The sequence below is a fragment of the Equus asinus genome, chromosome 23 (assembly GCF_041296235.1).
Source record: "Equus asinus isolate D_3611 breed Donkey chromosome 23, EquAss-T2T_v2, whole genome shotgun sequence".
NCBI classification, from domain to species: domain Eukaryota; kingdom Metazoa; phylum Chordata; class Mammalia; order Perissodactyla; family Equidae; genus Equus; species Equus asinus.
In genome coordinates this window covers 18,904,331-18,930,814 of record NC_091812.1, presented here as the reverse complement: position 1 = coordinate 18,930,814, position 26,484 = coordinate 18,904,331, and the positions used below count along the sequence as shown (strand labels likewise).

Sequence of the window (26,484 nt, the reverse complement as noted above, 5' to 3'; positions counted from 1 at the left end):
TCAGAAACGGTTATTGAGCACTTCATGCCTGGCACTGTGCTATGCAGAGAATGGGGGACAGAGTCTCTGGCTTCTCGGCTTAGAGTCCAGTGGGTGTAAATCTACAATAGAGATTTACATGGTCCCCAGTACAACTGACATCATCACATGCCCACTTTTGTCACAGCCATTGGGACTCTGACATCTGTGGTGACATTTCAGGCATCACCCCTTCTCACAATGCACCACATTGACTGCTTCTAGGAAGACTGTGTCAGTGTCAGGCTCTAGAACCAGTTAAAGATCTTCACAGCGACTCCTCAGGGTCCTTGTCAACATCACATTTGCCTGCTGGACAAGTCCCGTCTTCCCATAAACCTACACGATCTCCGTCCAACCAATGGTCAGGAGGGAAGTCTCCTTGGGGTGAAGGTGTCTGTTCTGGCCCCAGGCCTCAAAGCCAGGCTGTGCCCCCTCAGCAAGGCCAGTCCCACAGTCAGAGCATGCCGGCCAGAGCAGTTTCTACAAAGAAGATGGAAGAAGGGCTCCCCTGGCACAGTGATGTTGAGTCTGCAGCAGAGAAAGCATGGCCACAAAAGCTGAGACGTGGAAGCCACATGCTGCCATCAGGGCCACAAGGGGAGGGAGAGATGGAGTGAGTGGTACAGACACAGTTGGAAGAACAAACATCAGACTAATCATGGAGACAAGACGTGTCCACAGATGCAGGCGTGCCCACTCATGTTATTTAAAGGATAGCCTCTACCTAAAACCAGTTATTGGGTGGGAGGGCCAGTATTGTGGCTTCAGAAATGACCACCAGAGCCCAAATAGAGTTTAAAAGTGGCCACAAGCATTTCAGGAATCTCTCAGCACCTCTGTCATTTCTACTCTTGTCTTTTAATATCTAGAATTCAAATCAGGTATGCTTCACTGAAAGGGAGTTTAACCTTTAGGTGCACTACTATGCGCCTAGACACTCCCAAGGGCCAAACACCACAGGCACGATGCAGTCTGCGGTTGAGGTCCGAGTTCAGATCCCATCTCAGCCATTCCCGGTTGTGCAGTTGAGTCAAGAGATTACTTACCTTTGCCTTAGTTTCTTCATCTGTAAAATGGAGATCACAGTACCCACCTCACAGGCCTCTTAGGGTCAAACACAGAATTTTTAAAGGGTTTAACCCAGTGTCTTGTACCTACTAAATATTATATCAATCCAGGTGAAATAATAGCAAAATCCAAAAGTAGCAAAAGAGGAGTCTGTTTCCTGCAGATACAAGTCAGGCAGTAGGAAGGAGAGAGCTGGAGGGGAAGCACTGCTCAAGGTTTTCAGGACTCAAGTCCCCCCAACTCACCACTCTGACATCAGCAGGACCAGGCCCTTGTGCTCATGGCCCAGCTGGGACCCTCCACACACCAGGCTGCAGGATGGAGGAAAGGAGGAGAGGGACAAAGAGCACCCACCAGCCGTCTCCTCAGGAGCGTCCCTGAGCTGCCCCACTCAGGGCTCCACTTCCACTTACATTTCATTACACATGTAATTAGGGACCCTGAGGACAAGCCACTTCAGCTACCTGTGTCCTGTTTTTCTACCAATTTACTCTGCATTTTATTGTTGACTTTTTATTAAGGATATTTTCGGCATCCATGAAAGTAAGACTAGTAAATGAGTCTCTAAGCATCCATGAGCCAGCTTCAGCAATTAGCAACACTTTGTCATCTTTCCATACTGTACATATTGTCCCTCCCTGCCATATCTGTATACCAAGTTCCTAGAGGTATTACACTGCTGTACCAGTTAGTGCATAATTAAAATCACTATGGTTCATTAATTCAACAGTAATTGTTCGTGTCTGCCACATGCAAGGAACTATACCTAAAGGAAGATGTAATCAACTGTAACACAAAAGGGCAGTTTGGCAACAAGACATTTATACACAAATCATGAGTGTGCTCGAAGTTAGATTTTATTCACACTTACACACTCTTGTCTTTCAATAAATGGAAAATGCATCACAAGTTGGAACTGTAATTTTGTCTAGATCCTTGGGGCCAGTCAGAGACCTAAAGTTAAAATCAAGTCATATTCTTGTTCTTTTTTCAAAGACAAGGTCACAGCTGACAGAGCTAGCAGGGGACATTTCCTGAAAAGAGATAGGGACCCACTTGACACCATGTGTCTATCTGTTGCCATGTAAAAAGTATCTTATAAAAAGGCAAGCTGGGATGAGATGGGAGAAGAATTGGACCCCCCTCCAAAAGAAGTTAAAAGAGAAATGATCCAGGCGTTTGTCACATCTGGAAACAGCAGCTGGGGGTCAGCACACCCCTCCCAGAGCACACCTCACTCAGTTCCTCAAAGTAAAACCAGCCTCACAAGAGGAGGCATTTCCCCTGTGCTCATACTACCAGAGACTGCTTTAAACCAAACACAGCACATTTTAACACACCATAAATCCAACACCTAAGAATAAAATTACTGGCCTAGGGTTTACTATATTTTGTTTTATTTTATCAGTTGAAAGCCTGTGTGATGTGATGGAAAGGAGACTGGAAACCTGCCCCCTGGTCGCAGCAGTGCTGATTAGAAAGTCCCATGGTCTGGACGAGGGCACTTGTCCTCCTTGCTCTCTGCCTCAAGCTGGACCACACCAATCTTTCTATCAGAACAAAACAAAACAAAAATCATCTGTATGTCTTCATGAGCCAAGATTCACTGGTTCTTTCTTTAACCAGCCAACTCATCTAAACTCCTCGTCTTTGCCGTCCCACTCCTCAGAAGTTTTCTAGGTGTCACTCATTGAAAAAAACATTTGTTTTTTGGTTCTGACATTTTATTTTTGTAATCTGTCCTTTTTTCTTAGAATGAAGAAGACTTTCGTGAAAACCAGAACACATCAGGAAACGACAGCTCACTGAGGAGCAGAGCTGTGCAGAACAGAGGGCACGGAAAGGCCAAACAGGTAGGGGAGGAGGGCGGTGAGTGAATCCATTATCATGGGAACCGCTGTGCAACAAGCACCTGAGAGCTACAGGGACAGAAAGCATGGCGCTCAGCTGGCACTGGGAGGAATGAATTAAATCGTCATTAGAGTGTGTAAGGCAGAGTCATGAAGAAAACACACAGGCCTGAACAAAGATTTTGTGTTTACACACCTGTCCTCAGAGTTCTCCAATGGGGAGGGTACGCAGGCTTCCTCTGACACCTCACTATTACGAATCCCAAGCTCCATCCTAAGGCCGAAGGCACTGTCTTAACAAAAGCATCTCAGTTTTAAGGTAAATGAGGCAGACGAGAAAGCTTCTAAGACATGGTTCTAAAACTGTCCATCACACCCTAGGGTTCCTCAGTGACACCTAAGTTTACAGAGCAGGCTAAGGCATTCTTTCACAACACCACTTTTATTTTTTTTATATATTGAATTCTGGGTGGAATCTCCTTTGAAGAAAGCATTCTGCTGCTAAAAAGCAAACAAATTATCCACGCAGCTCATCCTTTTTTTTTTAAGTAATTCTGGGTGCCTACTCTTGAGCTATTTATTGGGAGAGTTTTCATATGATAAAAAAGAATAACTTGTTTGAAGTAGAAAATTTGGAAAATTATTGCAGTGAAATTTGGAAGACAAAAACATGACCTGTAATTCCAGAAAAAACTTAGTGCCTACCATCTTGGAATATGGCCTTTCAATGCAAATATACAACCACACGCACATGTTACCTATATTGGGATCATGTTATACACATTATTACTATCTATTTCACTTCATATAGTTTAAAAAGCGTCCATTTCACTAAATATTATTCAAGAGAAAAAGAGAAAACAATGCTTCTGTCCACACAAAACCTGCACATGGATGTTTATAGCAGCTTTACTCATAGTTGCCAAAACTTGGAAGCAACCAAGACATCCTTCAGTAGTTGAGTGATAAATGAACTGTGGTACATCCAGGCAATGGAATATTCTTCAGCACTAAAAACAAATGAGCTGTCAAGTCATGAAAAGACATGGGGGAACATTAAATGTGTATTACTAAGTAAAAGAAGCCATCTGAAATGGCTACACACTGTATGATTCCAACTATACAACATTCTGGAAAAGGCAAAACTGTGGAGATGGTAAAAAGACCAGTGGTTACCAAGAGAAGAGGGAGGGATGACTAAGAGGACTTTTAGGGCAGTGAAACTACCCTTTGTGATGCTATAATGGTGGATACATGTCATTAAACGTTTGTCCAAACCCATAGAATGTACGACACCAAGAGTGAACCCTAATGTAAACTGTGGGCTTTGGATGATAATGATGTGTCAATGTAGGTTCATCAATTGCAATAAATGTACCAATCTAGTGGGAGACATTGATAATGGGGGGGGGGGTGGTGACTATGCATGTGTGAGGGCAGTGGATATATGGGAAATCTCTTTTCCACTCAGTTTTGCTGTGAACGTAAAACTGCTCTAAAAAAGAAAGTCTTCTTTTTGTTTGTTTAATATTGTTTCACAAAAAAATCAAAAACAAAAATTAGATACTTTACTATCATAAACGGAAGCATGAAGACTGAGGAGCAGCTGCTGGATTTGGCAACAGTGGTCCTTGGGTGACCTTGGCAGAAGCCGTCTCCGTGGAAGCCCCATCGCAGGGGGCTGAGGGAGCAGGATGTGAGGGAGCGGGTCACGAAAAGTAAAGGCAACTCTTTCAGGTGGTCTGGCTGTGAAGGGAAGGAGGGGCCAGATGTCCATGACTGTGGGGTCAAGAAGGGGGTGGTGTTGTTGTTGTTTTGTTTTGTTTTAAAGATGAGAATGTTGGGAAAAAAGAAAAGAAAACAATAATAACGTTAGAAATTCCATAGATAGTAGGTAACTTGGTAATTTCTCTGTAAGAAAATAATAATTATGATCATTTATATCAAAAATTTACCAGGGCTGGCTCCGTGGCCCAGTGGTTAAGTTTGTGCACTCCGCTGCAGCGGCCCAGGGTTCGGATTGTGGGCGCAGACATGGCACCGCTCATCAGGCCATGTTGAGGCGGCGTCCCACATCCCACAACTAGAGGGACCTGCAACTAAGATATACAACTATGTACGGGGGGTTTGGGAAGATAAAGCAGAAAAAAAAAAAATTTACCAAACTTTGACTATTGACCAAGCTAAATGTTCAGGAAAAAATGAATAAGGCTTGTGTTCACCCCCGACCTTAGCAGCTGCAGCTTGGACTCAGCTGGTCTCTCTTGCAATTGTCACCTCGCCTTCCTAGTTCCCAAGGCCCAGGGAGAAAAATGAAGGCTGTCTAAGTCAGAAGTATAATGGAGTTTGGCATCGAAGGGCTATGTCATCTTTGAGGATCCCTTCAGCTCAGAGACATACTAGTGACTCATTTATTGAGGTACAGAGAATCAAAGGCCTCATGGGATATGACAGAAAACTAAAGCTGAAATTTGGCATTATACCTCTTAGAGCATGTTCAAAACTGCTCCACATCCACATACTTCCTCCCCACGTCCCCTTGCCATTGCTTACAATAGCTGGACCTATGGGAGGCATTATTGCAGAATGAAGGGAGGGAGGAAATCCTCTGGCCATCCCAAGAGTACTATGGATCATGGATATTTAGGAGCTCAAACAGTATCTGGAAATTTGTCCATGAAAAATGGCCCAGGTATCCACTTCACTCAGTTAATCAGAGCAAGGGCTAGCAGAGTAAGGGAAATAGTTCCCTTTAGCCTGACTTATAGCAGAACTCTAGTTCCCAAGGGGAGTTTATTAGCTCTTGAAGATTCTGAGCTAGTGTTCACATCTATAGACCAAGGCTTAGGCTGCCAGGAAAATAAAACCAGCCTTGGTCTCTGCAGAAGAGGAAGAAATTTTCCTCTACCCTTCTAGGTTCTTCTGGCAGGTCTAAGAATTAAATTGACATGAGACAGATGAGCAGGAGAAAAATCTGACGAAGTTTAATAACATGCATACATGAGAGAAACCCAGGAAAACTGAGTAACTTTCCAAAATGGCCAAAGCTGCCACCTCAAATAGCATCTTCAGTTAAAGACAAAAGAAGATGTTAGGGGTGAGGAAAGTCAGGGACTTCAAAGGGAAGGAAGGCAATTCACAGGTAGGTGAAAAGAAGCAAATATTTGGAAAACAAGTGTTCATTTGGCCATGCAGAAACAGAAGAACACAGAGGGAGCCCAACAAACAGGCTTTTCTAGGTTCCTCCCCGTGTATCATCTAGTTCATATTATGCCAAGGTGATAGCTTCCTGAGACAGGTATTCTTATCTGAATTGTTTTAGGCAGTTAAGGAGGAGGTAACAAGAAAAACTTTCTGAGTTTTTTGTTTCTTAAAAATAGTCAGCCTAGGGCCTGGCCCAGTAGAGCAGTGGTTAAGTTCGCACGTTCTGCTTTGGTGGCCCAGGGTTCACTGGTTCGGATCCCGGGTGCACACATGGCACCACTTGGCAAGCCATGCTGTGGCCGGCCTCCCACATATAAAGTAGAGGAAGATGGGTACGGATGTTAGCTCAAGGTCAGTCTTCTTCAGCAAAAAGAGGAGGATTGGCAACAGATGTTAGCTCAGGGCTAATCTTCCTCAAAAAAAAAAAAAAGTCAGCCTAAAATAATTCTCATGTTGAAGAGACACATTTTGGGGTGGCAAATATTGCTCCCCTTCATCTCAGTCCTTTGGAAACTGGGGCTGGCAGAGTATAAACAGAGATTTACACAGTTAGCACCTGCCTGAAAACAGAGCAGTGGGTGAATGATTACGGTAAAGGCAAGAGCAAAATACAGAGGTATGAGCCTGTTCCTAAGGAAAAGGAGATAATACCAACGGCTCCTTTGGAAATAAAGGAAGAGATGTGTGATCTGGATTTTTTGTGACAAGGGGAAAAAAATATCTCTGCAGTAGATGGTAGGAGCCATCTTCTTGCATAATGATTTAAAAGGGCCTTTTAAAAGTTCTTTGCCAAAATTCTGAGCAAAAGAGATCAGGGCCCATTATGCCCAAGATTCTCATTATTCCATCTCTGCTCCACTATTTTATTTCCAGGATGAAGAGCAGGTCACCATTGAGCTGGATTCTCCAAGAAACAAAGAAGATGCAAAGGATGACCAAGAGACACATCCAAAAGGGTACAGGTTTCAACAGAGAAATAACCACACCTACCTCCTAAACAGAGTGGTTGTTTTATCCTCATCTAATTTTTTTGAAGGGTTTCTTTTTGTTGTTGTTGTTGAGGAATATTGGCCCTAAGCTAACATCTGTTGCCAATATGCCTCTTTTTCTTCCCTCCCCAAAGCCCCAGTACATAGCTGCATATCCTAGTTGTAGGTCATTCTAATTTTTCTACCTGGGTCGCCGCCACAGCATGGCTTGATGAGTGATGTGTAGGTCCGTGCCCAGGATCTGAACTGGCAAACCCCTTGCCACTGAAGCAGAGTGCACAACCGTAACCACTCCGCCATCATATATGGGGCTGGCCCCACATCTTCATCTAATTTTTAACATTTATTATGATTTATCAGAGATGGTCACCATCACCAATCCCCCCTCCCCACTACTCACCCAACACCATTTTCAGAAAAAAAAACTGCTGATGCCCTGGAACCCAATATCCAGACAATCTTCTAATTAAAGGTGTAAATTACCAACTAATTACTGCAGTCCATACAAAGTAGTTAATTCACCTTCCCAGTGTCAATCAATAAGCAATTGATTTCTCAAAACCCAATCCATTCTAAATCCCGACAAACTTGCTCTTAGTGCCCTGAAGGTATTCCAGGTCCTGATCACCCATTAGGTGAGAGAGGCAAATTATTGTCTTTAGTTTTTGGATGAGGAAAGTGAAGCTCAGAGAAGTGACTTTACCCAAGGTTAGTCAGCTAGAGTGGAACAAAGCTAACTTACAACTTCGGCTTCTGATTCCTAGTCCAAGACTGTCTGGTACTCTATCATAACACTGAAGTATTTGTCAATATTCTAAACTCCTATTTAAATTTGATTAATTCCTAAGTCTCTGAGGAACTTTGTTTTTATGTATCGGAAGATATCTCTGGAGTTGGTCAGAATTAGGATTGAACTTTCTTATCACATATACACCATCAAGAATATTTACCACCTCAGGGGCTGACCCCGTGGCTGAGTGGTTAAGTTCGCACGCTCCACTTCGGTGGCCCAGGGTTTCACCGGTTCGGATCCTGGGTGCAGACATGGCACTGCTCATCAGGCCACATTGAGGCAGCACCTCACATAGCAGAACTGGAAGGACCTACAAGTAGAATATACATTTATGTACTGGCGGGCTTTGGGGAGAAGAAAAAGAAAGACTGGCAACAGATGTTAGCTCAGGGCCAATCTTTAAAAGAAAAAAAAAAGAATATTTACTACTTCAGAAAGTTGAGCTTAGTTTCATCCTTCACTTTACTTTCTGAGTCTCTGACGCTGGGGGCTGAGAGATTCTCTTGGGTGGTCAGAGGCACTCAGGTTTCACCAATGTCAACGGGATAGAAACAACCCCCAGGAGACTGGGAGGTGTTCAGCCTAGAAAACCAAATGCCTAAGCGTCTATTTCTAGCTATTTTATTTTACGCAGTGTCAGCTTGCTGTAATGTACACACATTCCCTGCAATTAAGAAATCTGATACATCCACCCTAAAGCAGGTGGACGCGCCCTATTAAATGTTGCCCTCACCACTGCTACTTGTTAACACTATGTCCATGACTGAGGATAATGCATCACCAGCCTTTCCTAAATTAGACCATGAAAAACTTAGTCTTTACACATTTATATTCCTTCAATGTCTTCTAGAACAGTGTTTCTAATTCTCAGTACAGATTCACACATGATAATGACAAAAGTTTCATGAACTATATCTACCATCACTCTGTGTGTGATACACTCTGAGATGTCCTCTTCTCCCTTTTAATGAGGGTTATCATGCCCTGTGTGACTTCACAACCCACTACAGGGTCCCAACCCACAGCTGTCAAATACTGTTCCAGAAAAGCAATGTACACTCCCATTGCATGCATCCAGTAATTCGACAAATGCCTGTCAAGCATCCTCAGTGTCCCAGATGCTGATGCTGTAGGGCTCACAGACATCCATTTTCCAGGAAGTTGTAGTCAGTCAAGGCTCCATAAGAAAACACAATCAGAGAAGACAGTCGGAAGAAAGCGCAGAGGATGCCTCTGCCTGAGCAGATGCAAGAAGCCTTCATAGAAGCAAAGGACTGAGCTGTGCCCTGAAACCTGAAGGGAGCTGAGACCTGGACATGTGGGCCTGACTGTGGGAAGGAGGGGACTGGAGGCCTTAACAAAGGGGAGGGGCAGTCCCAGCTAGGGCCAGGGTCCTGTGCAGTCCTGGAGATTGGGAATCTTCCTATACTGGACGAGAAGTGCTTGTTTTAGAAATGCTGTCCAGCCTCAAGCAGGAGAAGGAGAGGCTTCTCTTAGATGTGTCATTGAGGAAAAAGGCACCTGCAGGGAAGCCATTTCTCAGAACAGGTGTGGAGGGGACCGGGAGCATCCCAGGAGAAGTAGAGGACAATCGTTGTGGGTACGGCCAAGTGGCCTCTTCACACTCACTTATGGGTGGACACCTTCCTCCCCAGACGAAGTGATCAGATGCAAACATTGCTCCCACACCACTTACCACCCCATAATAAATCTCCAGACAGAAACAAAGACATGCCAAAAATTCCAGAACTTTCTGAGAAAGCTATATTACAACATACTGGTTAATAGCTCTCAGATGCACAAAATCCTACTTTACATTTCAAGCACCCAGTGAAGTCTGTCAGCCTCCCACTAAAAAGTATGGTGAGCGAGGACAGGGAACCACCCTCTTAGCCAAACTTTGTCGAACCAGAAGGGATGACAGTTCATTGGATTTTTATTTTTTTTTAAATCAACATTTAATGACAGTGGCTTAAAAGCTAATGGAGGCCCTCATAGTCCAGTGACAAACACCCTCGTCCTATGATTTATTTTCAGCTTTTGGTTAGTTCTCCATCTCCCCTGCTCCATTTCCAGGAGCACGTTTTCTCATCTCTGTAACCCCTCAAGGGCTGGCACATGCAGTTCAGCAAATCCCATCCATTCAGCAAAGGCAGATCCAAGCCACGGCTGCTTTTAGTCTAGAATGAAAGGAGTTTCCCGTTTCTATATTGTAGAACACACACTCATGAGTTTGATTGTTTGCTTGCTTGATGTTCAAAGCCCCATCCAGCCTTAGCTGCCAGTTTAGTTCATGATTTTGGTGTTGACTTCTGCCTGCATTTTTGCTTTTGTCTTCTTACAGGTATCTGGAAAGGAAGTATGGTATGATTCGGGATTTTTATCAAAAACACAAAACCACCTTTCGGTACATCTTCTGGGGCATCTTATTAGCAGGTAAATAACAAAGGGGATGGAATCGAGTGTCTCTTTTTGTGGATCCTCAAAATATGAGGTTTCTGTGGAAAGAAAATAAGTCTCCCCCCTGCCCTGGACCTCACGGAATCATCCAGAGAGGGAGAGAATCAACCAGGAAGCCCCCGAGTGGGTTGTCTCAGTGTGGGACACCTGTGCAGAGCGGTTCCCTGTCCAGTTTTTGTAGCAGCAGCTAACTTTTTAGGTCCCCTACTCCTGTGGCCTTTGTGACCATGGTGTGGATTTGAGGGTTGGTTCATCACATCCAGGTAAGTGGAAAACATGACAGTAATCACAAGGCAGAGACCTAATGGCAGGGGAAATATAAGCAATTAATACTCTACATAAACACAACACGAAGAGGAGCCTGGGGTCAGGGAGCCCGCTCCCCTTGCCTGAAGGCGGGACCACACTGTCCTCACAGATAAGTAGGTCTCCAGTTTTGTTCCCTCCCAAGCAAAGAGCTCTGTAGCCCATTTTAAAGAGCACTCCTGTCTCTAAGATGGGACCCTCCCACCCAAGTCCAGAGACGTTAAGCCAAGACTGCTGTACCCCGAGGTCAGTGGGTCTGCTGGCGGTCACACTGCAGGAACAGGGAACAGCCATAAACTTTCTGTGTTCCTGGCCAGATGGTGTCTCAGGCTTTACACGTCATATGACAAAACCCACATAACTCTGCCTTATGGGACAAAAGTGCACAGACAGTGTGGCTGTGTTCCCATGAGACTTTATTTGTAGAAGACAAATACAAACATACGAATACAGCTGTACTGGCCACCTACAAAGCACGTGGCAGCCAGATTTAACCTCGGACCATGTTTGCTGACCTTTAGCAGGAAACCCTGTTGTTCTTATCCTACAACCTCTTCTTCAAAAGCAGCCCCCTTGGTAATTGCCGCACCCCTTCCCCTTTCCTGTAGAGATCCCGGGACACTTAGAGATTGTTGGTGGGCCTGTTTTCCTACTCAAGCTTAGGCCAAATCTGAGCTGCAAACCAGGAGAATCAATACCTTTAGTCAGTGGTGGCTTCAACTCCTGGCCTTTCTCTGATGGAAGCTCACCTGCCGAGTCTGAATGCCAGAAAAAAGTGGTTAGTACTGAGTGAGAGGCCCAGTGATGAAGCATCAGGATTCGAGCACTCAGAAGGTTCTATGAGAGAAAAAGACCTAGCACACTGTCCTCCTAGCGTTCATGGTGAGACTGTTAGGACTTGCCTGGAAAAACAACAGAAGCCCCCAAAATCCACTACTTATAATCAGAGGAGCCCACAGCCCTATCAAAACCACTCCCACCTTCAATGCTCCCTTGCCTGAACCTCCCCTTTGCTGAGCCGATTGGTGCTGTGGCTGGTCTCCAGTTGGTGCTGATGGGCCCCATCTGTGTCTGATTCCCGGCAGGTTACCTGGCTGTGGTGATTGCCGCGTGTGCCCTCAACTTTCACCGAGCCCTTCCTCTCTTCGTGATCACCGTGGCTGCCATCTTCTTTGTGGTCTGGGATCACTTTATGGCCAAATATGAGCATCGAATCGAAGAGCTCCTGTCTCCTGGCAGAAGGTTTCTGGACAGCCATTGGTTCTGGCTGAAGTGGTAAATGCAGTTGGTTCTCTTACTGCTGTTGAGAGCGATCTTTGTCCTTTTGAACACTCTTCCAAAACTGTGTTCTGAAATTGCTTCGTCATTTATGGGATATTGAAGCTAGAGACAACCTAGGGAATAATCTGCTAAAATGCCTTCCTTTTACAAACAGGAAATCAAGGCCTGGATAAGGTGAGGACTCATTTGAAATGTGTTCAAATGTCCCTACAAACTGCCTTAATTGCAAATTCCACTAAGTGATAAGATGTTGTCCAAAGGATGGGGTGGTTCTCACTTGGGGAGGTGACCCTCTCCTCTAGGCATGAAGCTGGCCTCTTTGGGAGGAAGGGTCTGTGTATTACTAAAGCCAACTCTCTCCTACAGGAGCCTGTGACCTGCAGGTGACCACTCAGGGTGTTTCTCGCAGCCTCTCTCTGTGGGACCTCCTCTCCCTCCAGGTGGCCCTGCTGGGTAGGACCCAGGGCCCATTCTCCCCAGCATGGCCCACCTGGGATCTACCAGGAACCTTCACACATCCTTGGCCTAATAAACCAGGATTGTGCAATCCCAACACAGCACCCTTTCTGGTTCTGCCATCCAAGCCATGAGTCAGCCTTGTCAGGCCCACCTGCTTTCCCAGGGAGTTGAATCTACCGTAAAGTCCGACTTGGCTCTCTGGGGCTCCGGTGAGGTCCCCCAACTGCAGAGAATGCATTTCAAGTTCTCCCTTAAAGGGAAGAAGGTAATGCCTCTCTCATCTTCCAAATTGGAGGTGAGACTCCCTGTAGATCTCTCAAAGAAATCACCAGACTTCTCTCCAAACATCCTTTCTTCTCTCCGACCCCTTTAGATGTTCTTGAAGGGCCCAAGGGCTGTGGAATGAGGGGGACACATTGCTTAATGTTTTGTCTATTTCCCTTTATAGCCACAACAAAAGAGGGTCTGTTGCAGTTTCTAGAAGCATAACTTCTGGCACCAGAGCCTGTTACTCTTAATATTCTTTGTTTGTTAGTTTAAGCCTGATTAAGATTTTCAAGTTAGCACTTGAATGCTACAAACAATGCCATGAATACAACAAACGATGCCCCCTTTCTGGTTCTCTCAGGGTGATTTGGAGCTCTCTGATCCTGGGAGTTATTTTCTGGCTGATCTTTGACACCGCCAAACTGGGCCAACGGCAGCTGGTGTCCTTTGGTGGGCTCATAATGTACGTTATCCTGATGTTTCTATTTTCCAAGCACCCAACCAAAGTAAGTATCAAATTGATGCTTTTTGGGTTTTTCCCTCTTTTTTCTCATGTGTAAATTGCTCTAAATAATGAGTGCAAGAGAATTTAACTTATTCAGTATTTTTCTTACCTTGCTATGATATTTTGAGTGCCTAGGGGGCGCTTCTACTTTCATAGAACTGTCACTTTCTCATTGTTCATTCTCAGTGATTTTCCAGTCACACAATCAGTGAGATGTTCTGTGTTGTCAAGTCCAACTTCTACTTGTGTCCCCTCCTCTCCCCATCAAACACACATTCAAAGAAAACTCATCCATTTTGATCCAGATTTCCCCAGGCCAGTAAATAATCTAATATTCTACCATGGGATTCTGCAGTGCATCAAATTTCCATTTGCAATTTTGGCTATTTTACTCCAAAACTTTGTCCTTAAACAGTTTTGTTCACATTAAATTCCCTTCTCATCCTTGTTCTGTCAGTCAGTAACCCAATACATGGGCAGGAATTCTGAGAAATCAGTTGTTCACAAATGACTCATAATGGCAAATCCTGGAAGATTTTACTGGCTAAAAGGTTGACCCCTCAAAAGAAGGCATGAGTCAGAGACCAAAGTCACCTAATATGATCCAAATTCTTTGCCCTGTGAACATCTCTGCTGTGTTCTATGCCTCCAATCCCATAGTTCTTTGCAGGCCACTCTTCTCTGCACAAAAAATGAAAGCAGCTGAATGTCCATGACTCTGCTCTCCCTGGGTCTGCGTTAGAGATAACTGGCTGCTTTACAGTGAAATGCAAGCCCCTAGAGAGGGTGGAATTTCTTTCACTTAATTCACTTACAGTTTGTCAGATCAACAAACCTAGGACACACAGAGAAGTCATGTTCTGCCTCTCCATCTTCTAGACAGGGCATATAATTATATGTATTGAATATTGACAGCATGACCATCAAGGCTAGATCCTTCCTCCTTATGGCCCTGGTAAGACTACTCTTTGGGTCTAAGTTGTTTTATCATGACATAATGATTACATACTCCCCTGAGACTGAAGGCTTCAAACTCAGGTTTAGAAAGAGGGAATACCACCCTGAGATTTCTGCATATTAGCCTATCAAGGGACTCTCTGCTCATGACTGCTTGGGCCTCCCAGAGAAGGTGGGTCACAGGCCACATGTGAGAAGCTTCTGAGGAAACAGTGATCCTCTGGGCGTTTATGCTGAGGTCAGCATTCACCCTCTAATAAGATACGTCTCTCTCCATCTTTCCGCATAGGTTCGCTGGAGGCCTGTCTTTTGGGGAATTGGGTTACAGTTTCTTCTTGGGCTCATAATACTAAGGACTGGCCCTGGACTTGTGGCTTTTCAGTGGTTGGGCAAACAAGTTCAGGTAAGTTGGGTTCAAAAGAACATCTTACTTTTATAGTGCTTTCAACATGTGAATATGATATGTCAGAAATAGGTTTATTTATCTCCATGAGTTGACCCAAATTGTAACTTCATAGCATGAGTTAGACAAATAATTTTATGTGGAAAATGTTAATCTGTCCAGGTTATTGATATTATTGTTGCCCCTCACCCATACCATCCACTACATCTCTCCCCTATCCCGATTGCCCCCTTCATCCTGCCCAAGGGGTGTCACACTTCTAAGACGGTTCCACAAACAGAGAGACAGACTCTCTTTGCATCTAGTGGTCGGCAGTGCCACCTATGTGCCATCTATTGCTTCTGGAGCAAATTGCCACACCTAAGTTACTCTTCATCACCCTAGAGTCAGATTGAATGTTAGAAATGCTGGATGGGGGCCGGACTGTGGTGCAGTGGTTAAGTGTGCATGTTCAGCTTCAGTGACCCAGGGTTCGCCAGTTCGGATCCTGGGTGCAGACATGGCACCGCTTGGCATGCCATGCTGTGTAGGCATCCCACATATAAAGTAGAGGAAGATGGGCATGGATGTAGAGGAAGATGGGCACAGATGTTAGCTCAGGGCCAGTCTTCCTCAGCAAAAAGAGGAGGATTGGCAGCAGTTAGCTCAGGGCTAATCTTCCTCAAAAAAAAAAAAAAGAGAAAGAAAGGCTGGAAAGTCTGTGCACAGTTATAGTTGAAAAATACACTTCCGTTCCACCCACTCGAGGGAGAAAAGCTGAGAAAATTAACTCTCCAAGTCTATCCAACAAGTTTGCTGGGTCCTCACCCTCTGCAGAGCCTGGTGGGTCCTGGGGACAGTAACCACCACCTCAGGGGTTATAATGATCTGCTCTTGTCCTTTCTTTAACTCAGACCTTCCTGGAGTACACTGACGCTGGTGCTTCCTTTGTCTTTGGTGAGAAATACACAGACCACTTCTTTGCATTTAAGGTAAAGTCAGACCCTTTTCTATGGAGTCATGTCCTTTTCAGTAACTTCTCAGTCTTGGTAGATGTTCAGATAGGACCCAACTACCAGAAACCAGGAGTATAGCTGCTGGGCACGTCATAGGTGCACAGCACACCACTGTCCTTTCTCATTGCAATTTTATCTGAAGTCAGTGGATTGCAAATGTTTTGCTTTGTTACTATAGCATTAAGGGAAACATGTAGAGGGGTCAGAAATATTGGAATACCTTTGGGGGGCTTATAGCATAGTCTGAGATACTTATGAAAAATCATACAGGGCAACAGTATCTGAGATTTCAGGGAAAAGATCATTAGGTACCTGGCCATGAACAGGCATATGGCCACCAATGGCTGCTAGGTCCAGGATCGGTGACAGGTCTGCGCTTAGCCAACCCTCAGTCCCAGGCCAACCAGGACAGCTGGTCGTCCACATCAGCCTCTGTCCTTCCAGAACCATCCTCGTGCTAAACCGTTCCCATTTTCCTTCAGCACAGCCTTTGCCTAGGGAGGCCTGGGGGCTGGGCCTTCTCCCAGCCAAAGAGGGATGTTATTTTACAGGAGAAAGGCAGCCTGGCCCCATGCCCGGGCCTCATCAATTGCCTCTCTGGGCTCCCACAAGCCCCAGGAAGTCACTGTCCTCTGGGAAGTCCCTACAGATGCCTGGTGACAGTCAGAAAGATGCATTTGGCTTTTTCTTCAGCTTTCCTTTTTTTGGTGTATCATTGTTCCTACACTTCTAAACTGTCTTCTCACTTAGAGACTCCAGATTTACCTCCAAATTACCCCCATTTCAGTTAGGCCAACTGTTAGGCTGGATATTTTTTCAAACTGCTGATTTGATGCTTTGGTGCTGAGATAACTAAGCCATCTCTGAAAGGTCAAGTGTTTACAAATTGAGATGGAAATATACTCATATAGTGATCTGAATCCAGAATTGGAAAAAATAAAGTCACAAAAAAGGCGCGACTTGCTGCCCAGACTGCACCAGTGTCTCAGCCCTCCCACCCACTCCCCCCAGGGCAGTAGCCTCCATCCTGTCTGCCAGCACAGAATCCCTGTGGGCACATTTGAGAGATGAGCCCCTTCGACTCTCTGACAATTTCAGGAAGGCTCTGCCCACCCATTAAAGCCAACAAAAGCACGTAATTGCGTGGGCTCTGAATGATGGTGCAGAATGTCTTTTAATATAAAGTATTAATAGAGTTTCCTAAATTGGATCCTGTACAAATTGTCCTAGTGATTCTGAGCCTCTGGTCACAGCTTGTCCTTGGCAATTTAGCTGGGGAGCAGAGGGGAAGGGGTGTGGAGGGGTAGGGGTGGGGAGGGACTGAGACCACAGCTCTGTGTGGTTTCTGCAGGGGAGACACGGCTCCCTGTAGACACACAGGCTGCACTGAAGGCACACAAAGAGCCTCAGGAAAATAGGATCTAGGAAAGGACAACCTTTATGAACACAGAAGTAAGCTAGTTTCCAAAGTTTAATCTTTTCTTAGTGATTATAAAGTCTGTAAGTAAAATAATTTTCATTCTAAAAGCTCAAAGAGTGGATGCTTCCTCCATAGGAGGCACTGTGTGTGAGGACCTACTATGCTCTGTCTGATCTGTGCAGCCACTTTGAATAAGGATGAGGTTGCTCACGCTTAATCTTGAGCCGGGTTACTCTGCTAATAAGTGCTGAAGCTCATGACTGTTTAATATCAGAACAAGGACATCTGCCAGTGGCCTTCAGTTTAATGAGCCTAATTATTACAAATTCCCCCAAAACTTCATTCCTTCTCTGAGACACTAAAGGAAGAAAAGATCATTATAGTAGAGGGAAAAAATAATGTCAAGTTTCCGATGAAATATACTCAAGATTATCCAAGCAAATTAGGATAAGAGACAGTGGATGCAGCAGCTGCCTGATAAAAGTGTTGTTTCGTTCAAGAGGAGTTTCCAGTATTTTTATGACATTTCGGAGGAGGAAAAGGAGGTAGAAAGAAGGAGACTGATCTGAAACCTACTAATCCTCCTGAGGGCAACGTTAGCCCACGATTGCTTCCGTCTCCTCCCCCAGGTCCTGCCAATAGTGGTTTTCTTCAGCGCCGTCATGTCCATGCTCTACTACCTAGGACTGATGCAGTGGATCATTAGAAAGGTACGGGACCAGAGGGATGGGTGACAGCTGTAGAGCTGATTCTCTCAGGGACAAAGTCCTAAATACATTTTATTTAGCGTTTTCCAAAGTGCGGTTCTCTTCGTACCAAGTTCCACCCCGGCTCCCAAGATATTCTACACGCGTCCCTAGAGGGAGGTTTATCTCAGGGACTTCTGACAGGGCTGTGACTTGCAACCCCCTGATATCTTCATGAAACCTTAGCAATTTCTTCTTTAGCCACAGAATTGACTCCCACAGGTCCCACACCTGCTGGGGAAAACAGCACCGTCCTCCATCTGTCCTGTGCCTTATGCAGTCACTGCTTATATGCAGGAGGTTCCAAAAGGGGGCACTCTGGTCTGGAAGCTGCTAGGGAATCAGAGCAAGAAGGGGAAGCTGCTTTTCACTCCTGAGGGAGTTTTATAAGCACACTAATCTAAAAAAAAGTTAATCTCATTCCTGCTGGCCCAGCAACTGTCAGTCCTACAGTGACATGTTAGACCAGAAATCTATGAAACGTGTAAGCTGGTTTGAACACACACAGGGTTTGGGCACAGCCCAGCCCTCCTTTGATCCCTGTCAATAAATAAAATATATATAGACAGAGAACCAGAATACTGGCAGAATTCAGCATCAGCAAGAGCATCAGGGCCCACAATTTTCTGATTGTTGACTTAAACATTCAGAATTACTGTGCTCATGTCTAAGGAGAAAGAATACCACAGGAAGTCCCCATTCTGAGGTGGGCACCAGAGTCTCCATGTGGAAGGGCCACCGCGAAAGTAGGACCATAAACCGTGTTTGATTGAATGTTAAACAGGAAAAGCCAGATGTCAACTACACGCCACTACTTATTAGCTGGGTGGTTTTTGACAAAACAGCTAAACTGTTCTGTGCCTCAGTTTCCACTTCTATCAAATGGGCATAATTATAGGACCTCCCTCAAAGGGTTATTGTCTGGATTAAAGTGTTACTCAGATCAAGGGCTCAAAACTGCCTGGAATGCAGTAAGCCTGCCGTTAATGTCAGCAATTATTATAACTTATGACTCGTCCACAACATTTCAGAGGAAATTCATTCACATGATGTTGAAAGTATGTACAATGACTCAGACTTACCCCTCCAATAGGAGGGTGTGATTGGCCTGCTCTAAGGACTAGGTAAGATGTCCTCACAGTTAGCACCATTGCTGGCCTGCCCACAGTTGTTGAAGGCCTCTGCGTTTTCCTCCAAAGATTTTATCCCTACTCTGAAGCTTTGTGTATATAAATAGCTCTTCACTGACTTTGTCCCTTGTCCCCTTTTAGGTTGGATGGCTCATGCTGGTTACTGTGGGATCATCTCCTATTGAATCTGTGGTTGCTGCTGGCAATATATTCATCGGGCAAGTAAGTTGTAATATCAAAAAATAAAACAACAAAAAACACTTGCTAAAATCTACAGTCTTTCCAGAAGGTGGAATAAAAAAATATGATGGCTTTATTTCTTTTAATGTAGAGGGAAGAGTGTCAAAATAAGGACCCCTGAACATTGACAAAGTCTAGATTCCAGAGAAAGTAAAAGAGAGACAGAGAGAGAGAGAGAGCCCTTCCAAGAGTGTTAGTGCATTAATGTCGCATTGGGGTTCTGGAAATTTTTTTTTTTAACTTACAAATTCTTTTTATTTAGCGTTATTAAGAGATTTGCATGATATGGGTGGCAGTTTGAGTCTGTCTCCTGAGAGCTAAAGTTGTTGCAAAATAATTTAGACACAATGAGCTTTTATTAACCCTTTGTCAGATAAATAAATTGTAAATATTTTTTCCCAATTAGTGGGCTGTTTTTTTGTTTCAATCCTATTTTCCCTTGCCTTGAAGAAGCTCTTTAGTCTGATGAAGTCCTATTTGTTTATTCTTTCTATTGTTTCCCTCGTCTGAGGGGTTATGGTGTCCGAAAAGATTCATTTGAAACTGATGTCAAAGAGTGTACTGCCTATCTTCTCTTCTAGAAGACATTGTTTCAGGCCTAATCTTTAGGTCTTTGATCCATTTCGAGCTTATTTTTGTGAATGGTGAAAAAGAATGGTCAATTTTCATTCTTTTACATGTGGCTTTCCAGTTTTCGCAGCACCGTTTGTTGAAGAGACTTTCTTTTCTCCGTTGTAGGCCCTCAGCTCCTTTGTCGAAGATTAGCTGTCCATAGATGTGTGGTTTTATTTCTGGACTTTCAATTCTGTTCCATTGTTCTGTGCACCTGTTTTTGTACCAGTACCATGCTGTTTTGATTACTGTAGCTTTGTAGTATGCTTTGAAGTCAGGGATTGTCATGCCTCTGGCTTTGTTCTTCTTTCTCAGGATTGCTTTAGAAATTCGGGGTCTTTTGTTGCCCCATATGAATTTTAGGATTCTTTGTTCAATTTCTGTAAAGAATGTCATTGGGATTCTGATTGGGATAGCGTTGAATCTGTAGATTGCTTTAGGTAGTATGGACATTTTAACTATGTTTATTCTTCCAGTCCATGTGCATGGAATGTCTTTCCATCTCTTAATGTCGTCATCAATTTCTTTCAGGAAAGTCTTGTAGTTTTCGTTGTATAGATCTTTCACTTCCTTGGTTAAATTTATCCCAAAGTATTTTATTCTTTTTGTTGTGATTGTTAATGGGATTGAGTTCTTGAGTTCTTTTTCTGTTAGTTCATTGTGTAGAAATGCTACTGATTTATGTATGTTGATTTTATACCCTGCAACTTTCCTATTGCTATTGATTGTTTCCAATAGTTTTCCTATGGATTCTTTGGGGTTTTCTAAATATAAGATCATGTTGTCTGCAAACAGTGAGAGTTTTACTTCTTCATTGCCTATTTGGATTCCTTTTATTTCTTTTTCCTGCCGAATTGCTCTGGCCAACACCTCCAGTACTATGTTGAATAAGAGTGGTAAAAGTGGGCACCCTCATCTTGTTCCTGTTCTCAGAGGGATGGGTTTCAGTTTTTGTCCATTGAGTATGATGTTGGCAGTGGGTTTGTCATATATGGCTTTTATTATGTTGAGGTACTTTCCTTCTATACCCATTTTATTGAGGGTTTTTATCATAAATGGGTGTTGGATCTTGTTGAATGCTTTCTCTGCGTCTATTGAGATGATCATGTGGTTTTTGTTTCTCATTTTGTTAATGTAGTGAATCATGTTGATTGACTTGCGGATGTTGAACCATCCCTGTGTCCCTGGTATAAATCCCACTTGATCATGGTGTATAATCTTTTTGATGTATTGCTGTATTCGGTTTGCCAAAATTTTGTTGAGGATTTTTGCATCTATGTTCATCAGTGATATTGGCCTGTAGTTTTCCTTCTTTGTGTTGTCCTTGTCAGGTTTGGGGATCAGGGTGATGTTGGCTTCGTAGAATGTGTTAGGGAGTGCTCCATCTTCCTCAATTTTCTGGAATAGTTTGAGAAGGATAGGTATTAAATCTTCTTTGAATGTTTGGTAGAATTCTCCAGAGAAGCCGTCTGGTCCTGGACTCTTATTTTTGGGGAGGTTTTTGATTACTGTTTCTATTTCTTTACTTGTTATTGGTCTATTCAGATTCTCTATTTCTTCCTGATTCAGTTTGGGGAGGTTGTAAGAGTCTAGGAATTTATCCATTTCTTCTAGGTGGGGTTCTGGAAATTTGATGGAGAGGACGAAAGATTGAGGCATTTTGTCAAAGCATCAGACTTTTCATGCAGAGATTCTCAACCAATCTTTTCTGAACTTATAGAATTGTTGAGGCCTCTGGCTCACCCTTCAGAGGCGAGCAGCTCATTCACTCATATGGAGTTCACCACTATCTTGAGCCTGCAAACCCGTAGCAGGCAGCCTCACCTGCTGTAGTGGAAGGCTGGGGCGATGAAAGAGACCAGGAAAGGCTCCCACCTACAACCATGCAACTGTATAAATACCTGAATTCATTCTTAACTTGTCTGAACTGGCCAACAGTCTGTCTTTGCTGAGCCTGAGGAACAATGCTGACGAGTAAAAGCGTTTTCACTGCAAACTTTACTCATGATTCAGTATGCACACTCACCTAGAGTTCAAATGACGCAGACAGCTAGGGTGTAGGCTTTCAAATTCCAGCATGCATCAGAACCACCTGGAAAGCTGTTAAAACAGGATTGCTGGCTTCACCCCCAGAGTTTCTGATTCAGTAAGTCTGAGAATTTGCATGTCTAAGGAGTTCCCAGGTGATGCTGATGGAGCTGGTCTGAGGTCCTCTCTTAGAAATACTGTTTTAGAGGATGGAATTTTGAGTAGATTGGCATACCCTCCTAAGACTTAAAAGGGAACACAATCTGCTCACTCTCTGTTTCCAGACGGAGTCTCCACTGCTGGTCCGGCCATATTTACCACACGTCACCAGGTCCGAACTGCATGCAATCATGACCGCTGGGTTCTCTACCATCGCTGGAAGTGTCTTAGGCGCATACATTTCTTTTGGGGTAAGAATATTTGGGGATCAATTTATGGAAAATACAACCTCTTCTTTCTTTGCTATTGTTATTTCTTTTTTTCTTTACCATTGCTGCCGGATAAGGAGGCCAAAAGAGAGTCGTTTTTGCTGGATGGCTGCTCACAGTTCCTTTGGCATTTGAATGGAGTCCCCAAAGGAGCTTTGGGGCTTCACTTTTATATTGCTGGCACCTAAAAGTGAATCCTATCCAACCACAGCAGAATACATCATATTATGAGGCTACTTTGGCTGAAAATATAAATCTGTACAAAAACAACCTATTACACTAGTAAAGGCAATCTAAACCAGAGGTCAACAAAGAATGACCCATGGGCCAATTCTAGATCACTCCTCTTTACTTTCAACTGAATTTATACTGAAAACCAGCTAGTCCTATTTGTTTCTCTATGGCAGCTTTCATGCTAGAGAGTTGAGAAGTTGTGGCTCCAAAAACCCAAAAATATTTACTCTCTGGCCCTTTACAGAAACAGTTATCTGACCCTGACCTCCAGCAGTGGTTCTCAAACCTTACTGCACATTAGAATCACCTGGGAGACTTTAAAAGCCCCAATACCCAGGCCCATCCCCCAGAGTAATTAAACCAGAACCTCTTAGGATGAGACCCAGGCATCAGTATTTTTTTTAACTCCTCAGATTCCAATGTACAGCCCATTGAGAGCTGGTGGTCAATAGCATAGGGATGGAGAGCCTTATGGTAACTGGCGCATGTGCCCCAAGTACACAGCTGACAAGCCACACATAGATGCCACCCCCATGGGAGAAATGGGATCAACAGCAGCCCTGTGACCCAGGTGACTGGGCGTTCTTACAAGATAGGCGAGTTTCACTCCAGGACTTCATCTGTTTCTTGGAAGCCGATCAGCAGGAAGAAGGAAGAGGAAAAGGGTGAAGGAGACCTCAGGAACAGCACTGTCACTGGATCCCCAGATGGTCCACTCTGCCACCACTGTGGGAATAGCACTGTCACTGGATCCCCAGATGATCCACTCTGCCACCACTGTGGGAATAGCACTGTCACTGGATCCCCAGATGATCCACTCTGCCACCACTGTGGGAATAGCACTGCCACTGGATCCCCGGATGATCCACTCTGCCACCACTGTGGGAATAGCACTGTCACTGGATCCCCAGATGATCCACTCTGCCACCACTGTGGGAATAGCACTGTCACTGGATCCCCAGATGATCCCCTCTGCCACCACTGTGGGAACGCCGCCTGCAGAAATGTGCTGGGTGGCATGGGAGTGGGGAGAGGGTGCTGATTCTGGAATTCTGAAAAGATAGGGAAGAGGATCCAGAAACAATAAGGATGTGGGGAGGGGAGGGGAAAGAGTTTAAGTAGACCTGCAGTGAGGAGAGCAGAGATGCTCACAGATCACAGGAACTCGGCAGAAATGAGTATTACAACGTAAAGGCACAAACTTTCAGAAAAGCACAAGGAAGACGAGAGGGTTGTATCCATGCCCGCAGCCCCGGACAGCCCCATCTAAATTGATGATGTAATGAAATATGGGATTTAGGGACTATTTGAAAATTCCAAAGGACAACAGAGAGGTGGAGGGATCTGTGAAAGCTCCTGCAGCACAGGATTAATTCTCTTTTGAAATGATCGGACTGGGGCGGGCTCTGTGGCCAAGTGGTTAAGTTCACACGCTCCGCTGTGGCGGCCCAGGGTTCGGATCCTGGGCGCGGACATGGTACCGCTCGTCAGGCCACGTTGAGGTGGCATCCCACATCCCACAACTAGAAGGACCTGCAACTAAGATATACAACTGTGTACAGGGGGGTTTTGGGGAGATAAAGCAGAAAAAAAAAAAAGTGGCAACAGTTGTTAGCCCAGGTGCCAATCAAAAAAAAAAAAAAAAGAAATGATCCGACTTTGGTTTTGTGCCTCTCTCCAGGGATGTGGTCAATTCACACAAATTCCTCCCTCCTCCCTCTGAGTCTTATGTGATGCCAGCTTGGCTCCCTGAGCTCCTCCAAGCCTCCAAAGAAACGCTGTTTTCTGGCATAGATGCAGTTCCTGCCCTTTCTCTTCCCTAGCGAGGCTTTTGGGCCATTCTTCCTGTACGCAACAGACAAGCTAAACCTAAGTTGCCTTCTTTCTCCTAAAATCACAGATTTCACCCACCCACTTATTAACTGCTTCAGTTATGTCAGCGCCTGCATCATTGGCTATGGCTAAACTCCTTTGGCCTGAGACAGAAACACCTAAAATAACCCTGAAGAATGCCATGGAAATGGAAATGGGGTAAGTGAGATTCGTTCACCTCACTAATGACTACACAAGCTGTGGGCATGAGGCGGGGGCAGTGAACGGGTCCACATTCAAAGAACAGCAAAATTTGACAAAGAGCACAGTGAATTATGGTATTAAAGTGAATTTAATATCCCACTGACTGTTAGACTTCACTCCAGAAAATCTTGTTCAACCCTTGAAAACCTTTTTGTTTTCACTGACGTATAGTTGACATACAGTATTAGTTTCTGGTGTACAACATAGTGATTCGATATTTACATACATTACGAAATGATGACCACAACAAGTCTAGTAACCATCTGTCACCATACAAAATTATTACCCTGTTATTGACTGTATTTCTTATGCTGTACATCCCTGTGACTTCGTTATGCCTGGAAATTTGTACCTCTTAATCTCCATCTATTTTGCCCGTCCCCCACGCTCCTCCCCTCGAGTGACCACCAGTCTGTTCTCTGTATGGGTTTGTTTGTTTTGTTATGTTTGCTCATTTGTTTTGTTTTTTAGATTCCACATATAAGTGAAATCGCACAGTATCTGTCTTTCTCTGTCTGACTTATTTCACTTAGCATAACGCCCTCTAGGTCCATCATTGTTGTTGCAAATGGCAAGATTTTTTTTTTCTGGCTGAGTAGTAGTCCATTGTAAATATATACCACAACTTCTTTTTCGATTTATTGATCTATGGAAACTTAGGTTGCTTCCACATCTTGGGTATTGTAACTTATGCTGCAATGAACATAGGGGTGCATATATCTTTTTGAATTAATGTTCTCATTTTTTTTGAAGAAATACTCACAGGTAGAATTGCTGTGGCATATGGTAGTTCTATTTTTAAGTTTTGGAGGAATCTCTCTACTGTTTTCCATAGTAGCTGCACCAATTTATATTCCCACCAACACTGTATGAGAGTTCCCTTTTCTTCACATTCTCACCAACACTTGTTATTTCTTGTCTTTTTGGTAATAGCCATTCTAACAGATGTGAGGTGATATTCATGGTGTCTTTGATTTGCATTTCCCTGATGATTAGTGATGTTGAGCATCTTTCACGTGTTTGTTGACCATTTATATGTCTTTGGAAAAATGTCTGTTCAGATCATCTGCCCATTTTTTAATTGGATTTTTTGTTTGTATCCTATTAAGTTGTGTAAGTTCTCTTTATATATTTTGTGTATTAACCTCTTATCTGATATATCATCTGCAGATATTTCCTCCCATTCAGTAGGTTGCCTTTTCGTTTTGTTGATAGTTTCCTTCATTGTGAAAAAGCTTTTTGGTTTGATGTAATTCCATTTTTTTCCCATTATTTTTGCTTTTGCTGCCTTTGCCTGAGGAGACAGTTCCATAAAAATATTGCTAAGACCAATATCTAAGAGCTGGCTGCCTATGTTTTCTTCTAGGAGTTTTATGGTTTCAGGTCTTACATTTAAGTCTTTAATTCATTTTGAGTTTATTTTTGTGTATAGTGTAAGAAAGCGGCCTTGTTTCATTCTTTTGCATGTAGCTGTCTAGTTTTCCCAACACCTTTTATTGAAGAGACTATCTTTTCCCGATTGTATATTCTTGCCTCCTTCGTCAGAGATTAATTGACCATGTAAGCAGGGGTTTATTTCTGCACTCTCTATTCTGTTCCATTGATCTCCGTGTCTGTTTTTGTGCCAGTGCCATGCTGTTTTGATTACTATAGATTTGTAGTATTGTTTGAAATCAGGGAGTGTGATGCCTCCAGCTTTGTTTTTCTTTCTCAAGATTGCTTTGGCTGATAACCTTTCTAAATACCTGAATATTATTACATTTCCTTGACTTCAGTGTAGATATTTTAAATATATTGTAGTGTTCATTGAGCTTTGATTTAGGACTGTTGCAAAGCCATAGGGTGACCATTTCTGGAAGTCTCTTGTGTGATAGGAAAAGAAGCTGTGATATAGGTATCTTTAACCCCTCTCCAGTTCATTTTCTTTTGCTCTAAAGACTAAGGGATTTAGGATGTTCAAAAGCATTTCATTAAATAACAGAATCCATCAACCAATATGTTTCTGAGATTCA

General features: G+C 43.8%; 1 protein-coding gene and 1 long non-coding RNA gene across 3 annotated transcripts in view; one reads left to right on the top strand and one right to left on the bottom strand.

The window, feature by feature from the left end:
• LOC139041682 (uncharacterized) overlaps positions 1-26,484 on the bottom strand; it is an 82,447-nt gene that overhangs the window by 14,387 nt on the left and 41,576 nt on the right. The gene's annotated exons all lie outside the window — the stretch shown is intronic.
• Positions 1-26,484, top strand: part of LOC106822271 (solute carrier family 28 member 3) — a 78,060-nt gene that overhangs the window by 39,509 nt on the left and 12,067 nt on the right. For both annotated transcript variants that reach the window (XM_070495624.1, XM_044756679.2), the window contains exons 3-13: positions 2,844-2,942; positions 7,017-7,099; positions 10,270-10,361; positions 11,777-11,966; positions 13,060-13,204; positions 14,450-14,563; positions 15,457-15,534; positions 17,608-17,688; positions 18,996-19,076; positions 22,019-22,144; positions 24,297-24,427. In XM_070495624.1, the coding sequence (XP_070351725.1) occupies positions 2,844-2,942; positions 7,017-7,099; positions 10,270-10,361; positions 11,777-11,966; positions 13,060-13,204; positions 14,450-14,563; positions 15,457-15,534; positions 17,608-17,688; positions 18,996-19,076; positions 22,019-22,144; positions 24,297-24,427 (1,220 nt within the window). The remainder of the gene's footprint in view (positions 1-2,843; positions 2,943-7,016; positions 7,100-10,269; positions 10,362-11,776; positions 11,967-13,059; positions 13,205-14,449; positions 14,564-15,456; positions 15,535-17,607; positions 17,689-18,995; positions 19,077-22,018; positions 22,145-24,296; positions 24,428-26,484) is intronic.